This window comes from Dipodomys merriami, unplaced genomic scaffold, assembly GCF_024711535.1.
Source record: "Dipodomys merriami isolate MVZ:Mamm:240054 unplaced genomic scaffold, mDipMer1.0.p SCAF_2, whole genome shotgun sequence".
Taxonomy (NCBI): domain Eukaryota; kingdom Metazoa; phylum Chordata; class Mammalia; order Rodentia; family Heteromyidae; genus Dipodomys; species Dipodomys merriami.
The window spans coordinates 36,097,447-36,111,855 of NW_027203381.1; the positions used below are offsets into that span (position 1 = coordinate 36,097,447).

Genomic DNA, 14,409 nt, shown 5'->3' on the forward strand with positions numbered 1-14,409 from the left:
TGTAAGCCTTCGTTGCCATTATTCTTTCATCTTTTCATTATATTTGTTTGGATACATATTAAGTGTATTTATTTCCTGAATGCCAAAGGATAATCTCCTTGGTTTCTTTTTTAAATTTCTTATAGTAAAGATGCTGTACAGAGGGGTTACAGTTACATGAGTAAGGTAATGAGTAGTCTGAGTAGTACATTTCTTTGTTAAGTAATGTTACACCCTCCTTTATTTTTTTTCCCACTATCCCTTCCCTCCCTCACCTTGTGCACTCCTCCCCCACCCTGAAATTGTAGAGTTCATTTTCAACATAGTTTCTTGTAGGTATCATTGTTGCTGTTGCAATAGGTCATACTGTGTTCTTGTTTCAACATATCCTTGGGTTTTTAACCACAAACACTTTATGATAGGCTTCTGTCACCCAACCCTTTCCTTAATATTTCTTTTTAATTTTCTATTTCCTTCCTCAGGGCTGAAGGAAACCCTCAGGCTCTAACCTGTGACCTATTTTATTCTCCCATTTCCTCTGTAGGTGCACTCTAATTCAGCTGTCATTTTTATCGTGCTAATTCTCATTACACTATTTGTCCATTCAATCACGCTTGGATTATAGTATCCACTTCTGAGCCCTGCATTTAAAGAAAAGCACTAACAAACTCGAATGTGTCTGGAGAGGATGATTAAATTGATTGAATGCTTTTAAACCATGTCTCATAAAGAATGGCTGAAGGAATTGTATATATTTATTGTTTATCCTGAAGTAAAAAAGATTGAGGGCAGACAGGATAATTGTTTTCAGTAATTGGAAAGTCTGTCTTGGAAAGGAGGGAACAGATTTGCTGTGAGTTGTACTAGAAAGTTGTACAAGAACCTCCTTGTACAAGTTATGAAGAGACACAGGAAAATATTCTCTAATAAGGATCAGGGATTAAACCTTACTCATTTTGGCTTCACTTACAATGTCTAGCAAACTACCTTAATCATATTGGGGCTTAATGGATATTGATTGATTGAACTGAATCAGCATGAATTGAAAGAATAAACCTCTCTTACAGTAAAAAATAAAAACAACACAACAAAATCAAAGTGTCTTCAGAAGTAAAAATGTCCAGTCTATCCACAAACTCTTATTGATTAGCTGTAAGGCAGCTTTCCTATGTTTGGATCTTAAATATAAAGATATTAGCATCTCAATGTTGACAACTACTTCTGTGAACAAGATATTCTTCTAAATATTTTCATATACTTACTTATTTCACAATATCACATGGTAGCTTCTGTTATTGTCCCCAATTTAGATATAAGTAAACAAGCAGGTTCCAGCTGGGCCTCTGTAATCCTAGCTACTCAGGAAGTTGAGATCTGAAGATCCAGATTTGAAGCCAGACCAGACAGGAAAATCATGAGTTTCTTTTTTTTTTTTTTATTGTGAAAATACTGTGCAGAGGAGTTACAATTACATGGGCAAGATAGTGAGTACATTTCTTATCCAGCATTGCAGCCTCCTCCTTTGTTTACCCTTCCCATCCCTTCGCAGCCTCCCCCGTCCCCCCACCCAATTCTCCCCCCTCCCACCAAAGTTGTAAATTTCGTTTTCGACATGACAATTTGTAAGGAAAGTCATGAGTTTCTTATCTCCAATTAACCACCAAAAAGCCAGACAAGAGTTGTAGCTCAAGTGGTAGAGCAGTACCCTTGAGTGCAGAAGCTCAGGAACAGCACCCAGGCCCTGAGTTCAAGCCCTAGGATTTGTACATAAAAAGAAAATAAAAGCTGATTTCCTAATGAGTAATGTCACAAAGCTAGTGAGAGATCAAGCTGTAACTTGAACCCAGGTAGACAAGGCTCAAAGATCTACATCCTTAACCACCATGATAAACTGCCTCCAGTGATAAAAGGCAAGAGAATGCTCTTAAAAGAAAGACATTGAGAACTTGTGGACTAGGCAGAATATCACCTACTCTAGTTCTTTCTCTGGAGATTCTTGACCAGGGGCTGGGTTATTTCTGCCCAAATTCCCATGGTCTCATATTCCTTTGGATCTCTCTTGTCACACTACTGCCAAGTGATGGGATAAGCACTTGATTCTAGCACTCTCTTCAAAACTTTCACTAGTTTTCTGTGTCCAAAGGCGCATGCTGGTCATCATTATTTGGTCACAAAACTGTCTGGATTTTGTCTCCACTTGTACCTCTCCCTGAAAACACATTGTGGTTAAATGAATTGGTCATACAAATCTTGTCTGGGTAGAAATCAGGGATATTTCAAGAGTGAAGCAATCCATTTAAAATACTTAGAATGGTTCCTTGACTGTAGTAACTGCTCATGAAATGTGAGCATACTATCTATTTCTGATCATACTGCACAAATTTCTATTTCCAATATATATAGTAATTCTTTGATTCTTTCATTATTATTGACAAGAAATAAAAGGTTGTCTTTCCTCTCTGGCCAAACTCTCTGTAAAAGAAATATAGGTCCCATGGTTTCCTTTATCTGCAATAACTAGTATATGTCTACGACAAGCAAAAGAGGCCAAGAGCTATGTACATTAGACCATGTAAGCTGATGTTAGGCAAAATGAACCCCAAGATAGGGACACAAGAGATTTTATCTTTCTTGCTGTTCTTTTAAATGTGCTTATAATGTACTATGTGATTATTTTTTTGTTTCTTTGTATGTTCTCCCCCCAGGGTATAACCCCTGTTGTCACTGTATTTGATTCTGGTGCCCTGTATCTTTTATATTCATTTTTCCTAAATTGGGGAGGGGAAAGGAAATAACAGGATGCTGAAATAAGGATACAGGATGACCCATTGTAACAATGATATGCGTAAGACACTATATTGAAAATGAACTTTACAAGTTAGGGGGCAGGAAGGAGTTGGGGAGGTGGGGAGGAAAGGGATGGTAGGGGAGAAATAAAGGAGGGGGTAACAAAGCTCAATAGGAAATGGACTCATTACCTTGCTCTCATAACTGTAACCCCACTGTACAGTATCTTTACAATAAAAATATATATTAATTAAAAAAAGAAATAAAAAGAATTTGTTGGCTCACCAAATGACCAAGTTCAGAGGCAGAGCGGGTCGTAGATAGAATCCAGTCATACCTTTTCCTTTACTTTGTCTTCTTTCCTTTTTTTTTTTTTTGTATGTTTTTTGATTCCTGACCCTGCCCTTCCTCCCAGCCAGCTTATGTTTTAGGCTGCTTTCATCACAATACCCAGGGCTTCTAGAAACCTCCAGGCTTTTTAAATTCACATGCACTGTAAGCAAAAAAGGTCACTTCCCATAACCATCCATCTAAACCTCTGAGCTTCTTTCTGAGGAGAATAATTATAAAACAATCACTGTGGACAGAGAAATCCTGAGACAGCCGAATGTGATGGGTCAAGTGATGACACCAGAAGACGGGTCCTGATTCTAAGCCTCAGAACCTGTGGCTCTTTTCAGGAAAAATATCTCTGTTATAATGAAGGATTTAAAGATGAGATCAGCCTGGATTATCTGAGTGGGCCCTAAAGTTGAATGGCAAGTATGTCTATAATGGACATAAAATAATAAAACTCAGAAAGGCCAGATTAAGAGCAAAGCAGAGACTGACTTGACAAATACATGTCTGGAGCCACTAGGAGCCTCTGACCCAAGGAAGGACTGATTCATCCTTTGTTTTTAAGGGGAGTGTGGTCCAATGACACCTGCTTTTCAGATGTCCAGCCTTCAGATTTCTGACAGCATTCTTTCTACTATTTTAAAGCATAAGACTTGTGGTCATTATTACGAAAGCCACAGGAAAGTAACAAGAGCAACCTTTTATGGACCTACACTGTCATGCCTGCACTGTTTTGCAGAGAAGCAAAATGGACATTCAGGAGGCCACTCAACATCCACCATCCTTTAAATTGTCTACCTACTCATACCCACTTCTGGTTTTACCACCCTGGAGTCACATCATGGTTGTAAGCCATCTTTTAGTCAGCATTTCTTATGTTACGTGATTAAGCATAACAATTAACACCTGAGTGTTCTATTTGACTTGCTGATGCTCTTAATCATTTCATAATTGACTCACCTCATTTAACATATCCCGGGCTGACAATATCTTCGAGTTATTTCAGCTATAACCATCCAAATTGCCCTTTACTTGTCCCACTATGGTCAAAGTCTAGGACAGTAAAAGCACTGTTTTGGAGTTTCTCTTTTTTCCCAACTATAACTTTTAAATGAGATATAGTTGGTTCTGTATGTACTTTGTATACTAGTTAATAATCACCCTGAGAATTCTCGACTAGCTTTTAAGTACATACTACAAATGTTATGATTTCATGTAAACAAATGTAAAATACAATAGTTTTGTTTCACATGTATTTAACACTTTGAAATATTTTAAAATTTTAAATCTTTATTTAGACAGTGGGATAAGTAAAGTTAGGATGAGATGAGTACTCCATGAAACAACCCTCTCTTGCATTTCCTCCTGCAATACAAATAAATGTTCCCAGAAGCTTTGGTTTTAATGTACTATAGCTATTAAAGACAGGCTATTGTAGCTTAAAAAGGAAAATGTCTCTATTGAGTGCTATAAAATATAAGTCTAAAACTTTTTATCTGAAACAAAGAATGCAAGACAAAGACTTGTCTTGTTAAAAAAATCTTAATTATAATTAAATCTTAATTACAACAGCTAAAAGTGGAAGGCACCTGTTAAAGAAATTATATGGAAAATCTAAGCAACAATATGTATAAGAAAGAACCTACAAATTAGTGTCGAGCAAAGGAATATGTTTCTGTGTTCATTATGACAAAACACACTGAATGTTGGCGCAGTTATAGAAATCCACCATGAAACACTAAATTTGAGAAACTATTTGAGAAAAGTCAGCAATATTACAGCCATTCATAGCAAATGTTACAAATAGGTTTTTGTCTTTGAAATGATAGCTAAAACGATATTGTGTGATGTTGGGTGGTGGTGTTGCTGGCTTTTTGTTGTTTTGGCTTTGCTTTGGGTTTTCTTACTGCTATAACAAAATATTACAAATACACTGCCTTAAAATAATATAAATTTGTTATCTTACATTCTGTAAGCCAGATGTCAGATGAGGGCTAAAATCAAGGTGTCAGCAGGGCCATCCATCTTTTCTGTGGCCCTGAGTGAGATTTAGTTCCTTCTCTTTTCCAGTTTTTAGGAGCTGCCTGTACACTTTAAACATGATTCTCTATTCCCGTCTCCAAAACTAAAAAGGTTGATCTAATCCTTACATTACCTTACTGTAAACACCTCTTCTGTTTCTCTCTTCCACTTGTCTGGCCCCTGGTACCTAGATGGGGCCCAATCAGATAATTTAGAATACTCTCCTCTGATCATCTGATTGGCCACACTCCTTCCATGTCCATGTCACTTCTCCATTGCCACAGAATGGAATATGATCATGAGGCCCGATGGCTAAGAGTTGGACCCCGTGGAAAGCCATCCCTTTGCTGGCCATAGATACCATTGTTAATGTCTTAGTGTTGGCAATCATACTGTGCACAGGTAAGATCTTAGAAGTGGCGGAGATTTAATTTGAGGTGCTAAAGAACTTTGTACTATTTTTTTTTACATTAAGGAAGGTTGTTACTTGTGAGCTATCCCCAGCTTTCATCAATGAACTTGGTTCCCAGCTACTGCTGCTAGATGCAAAACTCCAAGATATTTTGCAGCTTTAATGCGTTATTAAAACCCAACAGGCCATGATTGCAGCCTATTACTAGTTTTCTTCATTTTTGCTCTTCCTGATGTTGAGTCAGGTTATATCTTCTTGCTCTTTTCCTTCCAAATTTCATTTGTCATTGTTTTCTTCTGAGATGACACTAGCAACCAAATGCAAATACACTTTTGACTGAGAAGCAAAATATGGTGCCTCATCAGAGAGCTGTGGCATGTGAAATGCTCAACGAATTAGGAAGCAGACAGACACAGGCTCAGGCCCAACATGGAACCTTGATCATCTCCAAGCTGCCCCTGGGGTCTGCAGTATGATAATATCACTCTAGGTCAAGAACACTAAGACAGCAATGATAAGACTCAGCCCTGGGTGGGAATCTCAGGAGCAATTCGTGGGCCACTGAAAAATTACTTGACAAGATAGGATGGACACAGGGAGAAGAGAAAAAAAAAACGGGGAATGGAAAAGAAGTACTTTAAAACTTTCCTCTAAAATCAACTTTGAAGACATAAAACTAATGGTAGAGAGTTATCTTTTCATTAAATGAAATTTTTCTTTTTTTTTCTTTTTTTTGTCGGTCATGGGGCTTGAACTCTTGGCTTAGGCGCTGTCCCTGAACTCTTCAGCTCAAGGCGAGCGCTCTACCGCTTGAGCCACAGTGCCACTTTCGGTTTTCTAGTGCTTTATTGGAAGTAAGAGTCTCACGGACTTTCATGATCCGGCTGGCTTTGAACTGTGATCCTCAGATCTCAGCCTCCTGAGTAGCTGGGATTACAGGAGTGAGCCACCTGTGCCTGGCTTTACATGAAATTTTTCAATACAAATCTATAAACTTGAACAAGATATAAACATGAAACAAAAATAGGTGAATAGAATAAGGAGGAATAGGGTTATTAGAATATTTAAAACAAAGTATTGAACAAAACATATAGGCAAAAATAAATGTAAGGAAGGCGAGACGGAGAGAAACTGGTAAAGTACAAATAAGCACATAATTATATCACAGATTAGTAAATATTCAACACTGAGTGTCTATGAAAATACCACATATAAAGATGTCTGAGGTTTGCAAATGCAGTTTTGGAGTGTATTAGTGACCTTACATAAATTCATATTTTAGAAATATCTATATGAGATAATGTTCAGTTGAACAACTTTGGACAGGGACCAATACTCCTAAAGAAAAATTAGAGTGAAGAAGTAATAAAAGTGAAAGAACAAATTAATAAAACAAAAATAATAATAGAGAAATAGACAAGTAATAGGGAAACAGAGAACTAATAATAGAGAAAAATAAGACATAAAATACCTAATGCTCTCAAAAGAATGATTGAAGAAACCAAAAAAGCAAGAGGTGGCTGCATCCACAACTATAGAAGGTATCTTTAGAACCCTAAGGGAATTCCATGGACAACTCCATACTTTTAAATTTGACAACTAGCAGAAAATTATAATTTTATAGACAACATGATTTTAAAAGCTAACTTAAACAGTAAGGATATTTTATTAGACCAACACCAACAAAGAAAAAACAGTGTTACTATATCACAATTTCCTTTACATATGAAACAATAATAAAATTAATTTAAAACATCTGAATAATAATAAAAACCAATTCCCAAAAGGAGGTAAAGAAGAAGGGAAGAACAAAAGTAAGAAAAGAGACAGAGAGTGAAATAGGGAAGGAGACAAGGAGGAAGAAGAGAAGAATGGAAACACAAGCAAGAAAACGTGTGTCATGCCTATATGAAGAATTATTATCCAAATTCATAAAGTGCTCCAAACCCCTAAGAGGAATAAAGAAGAGAAATAAACAGAAAATTCCTTGGAGTGAAAGCTAGAATGTAAAAAGAAATCAAAACGAAACGAAACACAGAATTATATGTTTTAAATCCTTACACAATTCCTGGTCTTCAATACAACCTATCAGCACCCTGGACAGCTGTGAAAAGAATAGGAGATGGTGCTGTCAGAAAGTTCATCTGGGAATGAGAGCGAGGATTCTTTGGAAGGGTTACAGGAGTCACAGGGTGCAGAGGCTAAAGAAGGAAGACTTGTTTGGCAGAGACAGGGCAGAGGTTTGGAGATGCCAAGGGCTGCAAGCTTGAAAGGGAAGGTAGTGCATTAACAGAGTGCATCACTGATGATCTCTGTTTGCTTGGGTGAGGAAGAGATTTTAAGTGCATCTGCTATAAGAGATCGAGGAGATGCTCACCGCTCAAATTCACCTGAATGACCATAGATAAGCAACCCCTGAAGCAATATCAAACTGCGTGAATCATTGATCCAAATCAATCTCTTAAATCCCACTTCTCTATAAAAAATATAAACTTCTGTCAAACTAAGCAACTTGAATTTTCTTCTATGCAAATGGCCTCTCATTAGTCATTTATGGCTGTATTTAAATCCCAAAATATATTGGTTGGTAGCCATGGTTATTTTTTAAGTGTTAGGACAGAGACAATGGAATGAAGTAATCATCTTTATATTTCTCTTTTTCATTTTGAGAGATAAATCCTCTAGGCAAATAAAAATAGGTGTGTATTTTTTTAATGACAAATCACAGACCCTAGCTTTCTGTGTTTTAATAGTCCCTATTTCTCCATTTGGAGGGTAGAACTATTGATTTACAAATTAAATTCTTAAAATTCTTCCAGTACCTGTGTACTGTTATGAGAGATCCAAGTTCTAGTCAAGACAACAAGCTGTTAGGTACTTTATTTGGCTTAAAGTATTGTGTCCATAGTGAGCAGAGGTTGTACAAAGTGCAGGAAGGCTGTGGCATGTTGTATAACGGGGATGTTGTATAAGACTTGTACATAAAACAGCACTATTCCAAGTAACTTCAATCTCCAGTAGTCTGCACTTTTGTCTGCAAGCTTGGAGATGGATATATGGTGTCCAAAGAGGTGGGTTTTCCCATCACAACTGACTTTCAGGTTTGCTTCAAGCCATGTGGTCACTCCTACCACCTCACCTTTGTTTAACGGGAGCCTTTCCCTAAAGCCAACGTTGGGTTAATGGACTGAGTTGGGAGAAAAACCAACATAGCTCTGCTTTTTGTGCCAGATTGCCTTTCTGCCTTGTGGCTTTAATCACTCAATCCTACTCACATCTGCCATAATAACAATTATGGCTTTTCCACTGCCTTCGCGCCCAGGAGGATAGAGCAACATCTTCGGAAGAAAGGCAGGGCAAATTCATAATCTATTTCCAGCATTGTTGGTAATAATTTTCCTGTACAATCCCCCAAGGGATACTTCTTTTCCCCCACCATCCTCACAGGTTCTGCTCCATTCTGATTGATGAGGATTCTCCTACCCATTCTCTTCTAAGCTTTAATTATACAGACAGATTGCAAAAGTCTCTTCTTGCAAACAACTATTTCGTTTTTAGTGGTAGATTTCATTTAACTGATGTCCTCCTATCTAAATCTTCTTACATGCCCAGAAATTATGTCTTTTCGTTGTTTAATTGCCACATGAAAAGAAGAGAAAGATGGCTCCTTTTGAAGCTTCTCTCCCTGAGGGATTCCTTCTTGGAATACCTCAAATTGCACATCTCCTTGGGGAATTGTTCTCGGTTGCAGATGTCTGGAAAGTCCAGAATATTTCAGTTTTATTCAGTCGCACCCATCAAATAAACAGTGTGGTAATACTCTTGATTTTTCTACTTCTTTAAAGACTTTTCCTTGCTACTTAAATCAAAACACTTGAAATCCTCAACAGCTCAGGTGAAAACATTTGGAGTTTTCCCTTCCTCTGGGAAAATTTGTATCTGTGATAGGATTTTTTTCTAGTTTTTTATAGACTCCCTTGAGTATTGATTTGATTTGTTTCATATTCTAATTATTTATGTATGCCCTGCTAATCCTTATGTTGTGCATTGTCTTTGTCAAGGATAGCCAAATAAACCAAGCAAAGTAACGCAAAACTGCACTCCCAGGTAAAAGCAAAAATATCTCAAGTTCAAAGTTATCTTGGACAAATATCTTTTTTCTTTCTTGTTTTTGTTTCTAACAAATTTATAATGTACCATGTGATTTTTTTTTGTTTCTTTGTATGTTCATCCCCCATGGTATAACCCCTGTTTTCTCTATATTTGAGGTCGGTGTCCTGCATCTTTTATATACACTTCTCTAATTTGGGGAGGGGAAGGGAAAAAACAAAATGCTTAAATAAGGATCTGGGTTGATCCATTGTAACAACGAGATGTATACTATGTTGAAAATGAACTTTACAACTTCGGCTAGGGTAGTTGTGAGGGTTGGAGGGAAGGGATGGTAGGGGGAAAACAATGGAGGAGGCAACAATGCTCAATAGGAAATATACTCATTACCTTGCTCGTGTAACTGTAACCCCTCTGTACAACATTTTTGCAATAAAAAACTTACAAAAAAGTTATCTTAGGCTGCATAGACAAGTCCTTTTTTTAAGGTAGCTAAATATTATCAATCTCCCACAGTGATTTTTAGCTTTTAAGTGGCACCCTACCAAAACCTCTTAACCAACCTACATCAATATTATCCTTGAAGATTTTGAGACATATTGGGAATTAAAGAGATAATATTTAGGTACAGCAATGTGTGTGATGTCTTACATTGAGGAAACATTTATTCAGCTCACCCCCAGATATGGTCTATAGCTAAGGAAGAGATCCAAAGTCTCTGGCCAACAATTAGACACAAATTCATGACCCTGATCACACACTCTGGGCTGCTGACCAGGTGAGCTCCCCAGGTAGGTTACTACAGCTCACTGGGATCCAAGATTCAGATTCAAGATTTCAGGGAAGGTGCATGAACACATTGGCAGTATGTGCAGGCTCTTCTGTATGTTTTCCTAAGGGGTTGGTTTGCATTTTCATTTACCTTCTAAAGAAGGTAATGAAGAGGGAATAACTTGGAAAAGTAAATGATTAATGTTGCGTTTAGTAAAGTAGTTCTGAAGAAAGCCTTTTTCCCCCCAGAGGAACATTTCTGTAATCTGACAGATTTAAGTGTTCTATGCTATTGTGGGAGGGGTCAATTTAAGACTGCCTGTGGCCCATGCCTGTAATTCTAGCCACTCAGGAGGCTAAGATCTGTTCAAAGCCAGCCCAGAGAGAAATGTCTGTGAGACCCTATCTCCAATAAACTACTCAGAAAATCCCAGAAGTGGCATTGTGGCTCATGTGGTAGGATGCTAACCTTGAGCACAAAGAGGCTCAGAAACAGTGCCCAGGCCCTGTGTTCAAGCCCAGGACCAGGAAGGGGGAAAAAAAACTAAATATTTAACATTTATTCCTTTGATGTGTTTTAATTTAACTAGTGAAGTTTGATAATTTTATTCCTTTTACATCACATGAAAATATCAAATTATCGTTTTTGAACTTTAGGGAACCAGTTCACTATCCAGCTGCAGATAATGATACAATCAACTTGAGATCAAACCTATTTGGAAATAAAGTTTAATTTTTACTGTCTATTCACAGATTCAACCGGCCAATCCGGGCCACAAATATTTGGAAAACAAATAAATTGCATCTCTTCTGAACATGGAGACTTTCCCCCTCATTAGTTATTCCTTACACAACTAGAGCTAACAACTGTCTACCTAACATTGACATTGACGTAGGTATTGCAAGCCACTAGGAGAGGCTATGACATATACCAGAGGCTGGCCATGGACCAAGTGCAAATCCTATGCCATTTTATACAAGAGACTTGAGCATCTGCAGAGTGTTGTATGCACTTGGGTCTTGGAAGCAACCATGCTTCTATATTAAGGAACAACTATGATTTTTGTGGTATGAAGGACTTCCCTCTATTCCATAAGCACGGTTTCCAAAACCTTCTTCAGCAATCCAATCTGTTAGCATTTTCCTCCCCTCGCAATCATGTTAAGGTAGCCAAACCTTAACTGTATTCTTTACTAGAAAAAGGCTAAACTCTTCCTAATGCTACTTGAGAGCTTATTTATTAACTGTAGGACAATACATTCTGTAGGTAAGATAAAAGCATGCAGTCCCAAACTGCCATGGAGAGGCACACATTTCAGTCTCTCCCACCTTCAGAGCAGTAGAGTGTATTTAAGGCTAGGTTGTTTATATGCTCCAAACTTTTACCATATTTTGGGTGTAAATGTCATCAGATGTGTTCACTGTGAATTCTTTTAAACTCTAGGTTACTTCGTGGAATAAACTCTGACAGAACAAGACAGAAAAAGTAAGTCATGTGGCCTTCAGATTCAGACATGCGGAGAAATGCAGCCATCTGACATGGTCATGAACCCCAAACAAGTGTTCCTCTCTGTGCTGCTATTTGGAGTGGCAGGCCTCCTCCTCTTCATGTACCTGCAAGTCTGGATTGAAGAGCGGCATACAGGTAACACATGGGCTTTCTTTTTCTCTTTGAGCAAAAGTAAAATAATGATGGGTGGCACTTTAAAATTAGCTAAGCTGGATGTTCACGGGTGTGTGGAATACCAAACCTGTTTTATTATCAATGACAAAAAAAATAAGCTATGAAATACAATTCCCAATTCCCACAAATAAAAAATATGTACATATTTTTAAAAACCTTGGCGTTTTATTACATCATGAGGAGCAAAAGGGCTCCTCTAGCCCAGCCAGGTGTCTTTTAGAAAATTTGTCTACAAAAGTACAGCATTGAGTTTATCTCTAATTTTCCAACCAAATATCAAGCATAAGATTTAAAGAAACAGCTCTTAAATCTTTTCATTCTTTCTTAGTGTTGTGTTGATACTCTAAGCTGGCATGGAAAGTCTTTAATACCTTTATATAATGCAGGAAGTGACAAACATTTCTGATACCAGATGGCAAATAGTTTAAACTTTGTAGATTACATTTCTATCATAACTACTGCATCCTACCAGTATATCACAAAAGAAGCTGTAGACAAAAAGTGAACAATGGCGTAGGTTGTATTCTAATAAAACTGGGCTGAATTTGTCTACCGAAAATAGTTCAATGATGTTTAAGCCATAGAGGTCCTTCTCTTCTTTAGTTAACTCCTAAGTATTTTATTTTTTGTGGGACTACGTATGGCCATATAAGATGATGTTAAATGAAATGAACCCCTAGACAGGGACAAAAGAGGTTTTTTATTTCTTGCTATTGTTTTTAACATACTTATGATGCACTATGTGATTCTCTTGTTTCTTTTGTATGTTCTTCCTCCACAGTATAACTCCTGTTTTTATTGTATCTAATTCCAGTGCCATGCATCTTGTATATACATTTTTATAACTTGGGAAGGGGAAGGGAAATAACTAATATAGGATGACCCATTGTAACAATGAGACATACAAGACACTATGTTGAAAACGAACTTGGTGAGGGGGAGAAGTTGGGGAGGTAGGGAGGGAAGGGATGATAGGGAAAAACAAAGGAGGAGGTAACAATACTTGATAGGAAATGTACTCATTATCCTACTCATGTAACTGTAACCCCTCTGTACTGTATTTTTACAATAAAAATATATATGAAAGAAAAAAATGAAATAGTTCATTGATCACTACTATGCTCATCTTGTACTTTCTTTACTCAATTTACAATTGTTGTAAATTGGGAACATTCATTTGCCTTTAAAATTGATTACAGATATAATAAAAATAATGTTGTTTAAGGAAATAGCAGAGTACATCTCAGAAATGGATTCATTCAGATGCTATGAAGTTTGTTTTCCTTTGGTATAGATAGACTACGGCTTATGAACAGTAAGGAAAATAAGGTAAATGCTGAATTATTTAATTATCTCCAATGGTGGCCTATTTAATTTAGATAAAAGACCTTAAGAGTCTATTGTAACCCCTTTGTACAGTATATTCACAAATAAAATAAAATAAAATTAAAAAAAAAGACTCTATGTTAAGCAATGATTCAATAAATCAGTTACAAACACAAATTTAAAAGTGCTTCCAGACAGGTGCTGGTGGCTCATGTCAGAAATCCTAGCTACTCAGAGGGTTGAGATCTCTGAAGATATCAGTCTGAAGCTAGCCAGGGCAAGAAAGTCTATGAGCCTCTTATCTCCAGTTAGCCTCCAAAAAACTGGAAGTAGAGCTGTGGTGCAAAGTGGTAGAGCCTTGAGCAAAAATGCCCAGTAACAACACCCAGACCCTGAGTTCAAGCCTCACAACTGAAAAAAAAAGTGCTTCCATTTTAAATCCCTTTCTTGATTTCCCTTCACAGATAGTTCAATTTTTTTTAATTTGTACAGTAATCTTGGTGAAGCATAGTTACCTAAAATTATTTTTATAGAGAATCTGTAGCATTTAGTGGAAATGTATTCTTTTCATGTGTGTGTGTCATTCCTGGGGTTTGAACTTGGTGCCAAGATGCTGTCCCCGAGATTTTTTGCTCAAGATTAGCACTCTACCATTTGAGTCACATCTCTACTTCCAGCTTTTTTCAGGTCACTTGGAGATAAGAGTCTCATGGACTCTTCTGCTTGAGATGGCATTGAACTGATATTCTAAGATCTCAGCTTCCTAACTAGCTAGGACTACAAAAATGACCACTGGTGCCTAGCATGTCATTTCTTTGTAAATCAGAAAATAACTGAATAAACTGAATACATTATTTTGATGTTAAGTTCAGTAGGGAAAAATCTGCCTTTTGAGTACTCTTGGAACTTTCACACCAACAACTTTTTAAGATGAATAGAATTGGATGCTTGAAACTTCTTATAAGAATTCATGAATTTG

The 14,409-nt window shown here is 37.1% G+C and overlaps 1 protein-coding gene across 2 annotated transcripts in view; it reads left to right on the forward strand.

The window, feature by feature from the left end:
• Positions 1 to 14,409, forward strand: part of Chst9 (carbohydrate sulfotransferase 9) — a 248,784-nt gene that overhangs the window by 20,926 nt on the left and 213,449 nt on the right. For both annotated transcript variants that reach the window (XM_070028650.1, XM_070028651.1), the window contains exon 2: positions 11,865 to 12,065. In XM_070028650.1, coding sequence (XP_069884751.1) covers positions 11,945 to 12,065 — 121 coding nt within the window. In that variant the 5' untranslated portion in view covers positions 11,865 to 11,944. The remainder of the gene's footprint in view (positions 1 to 11,864; positions 12,066 to 14,409) is intronic.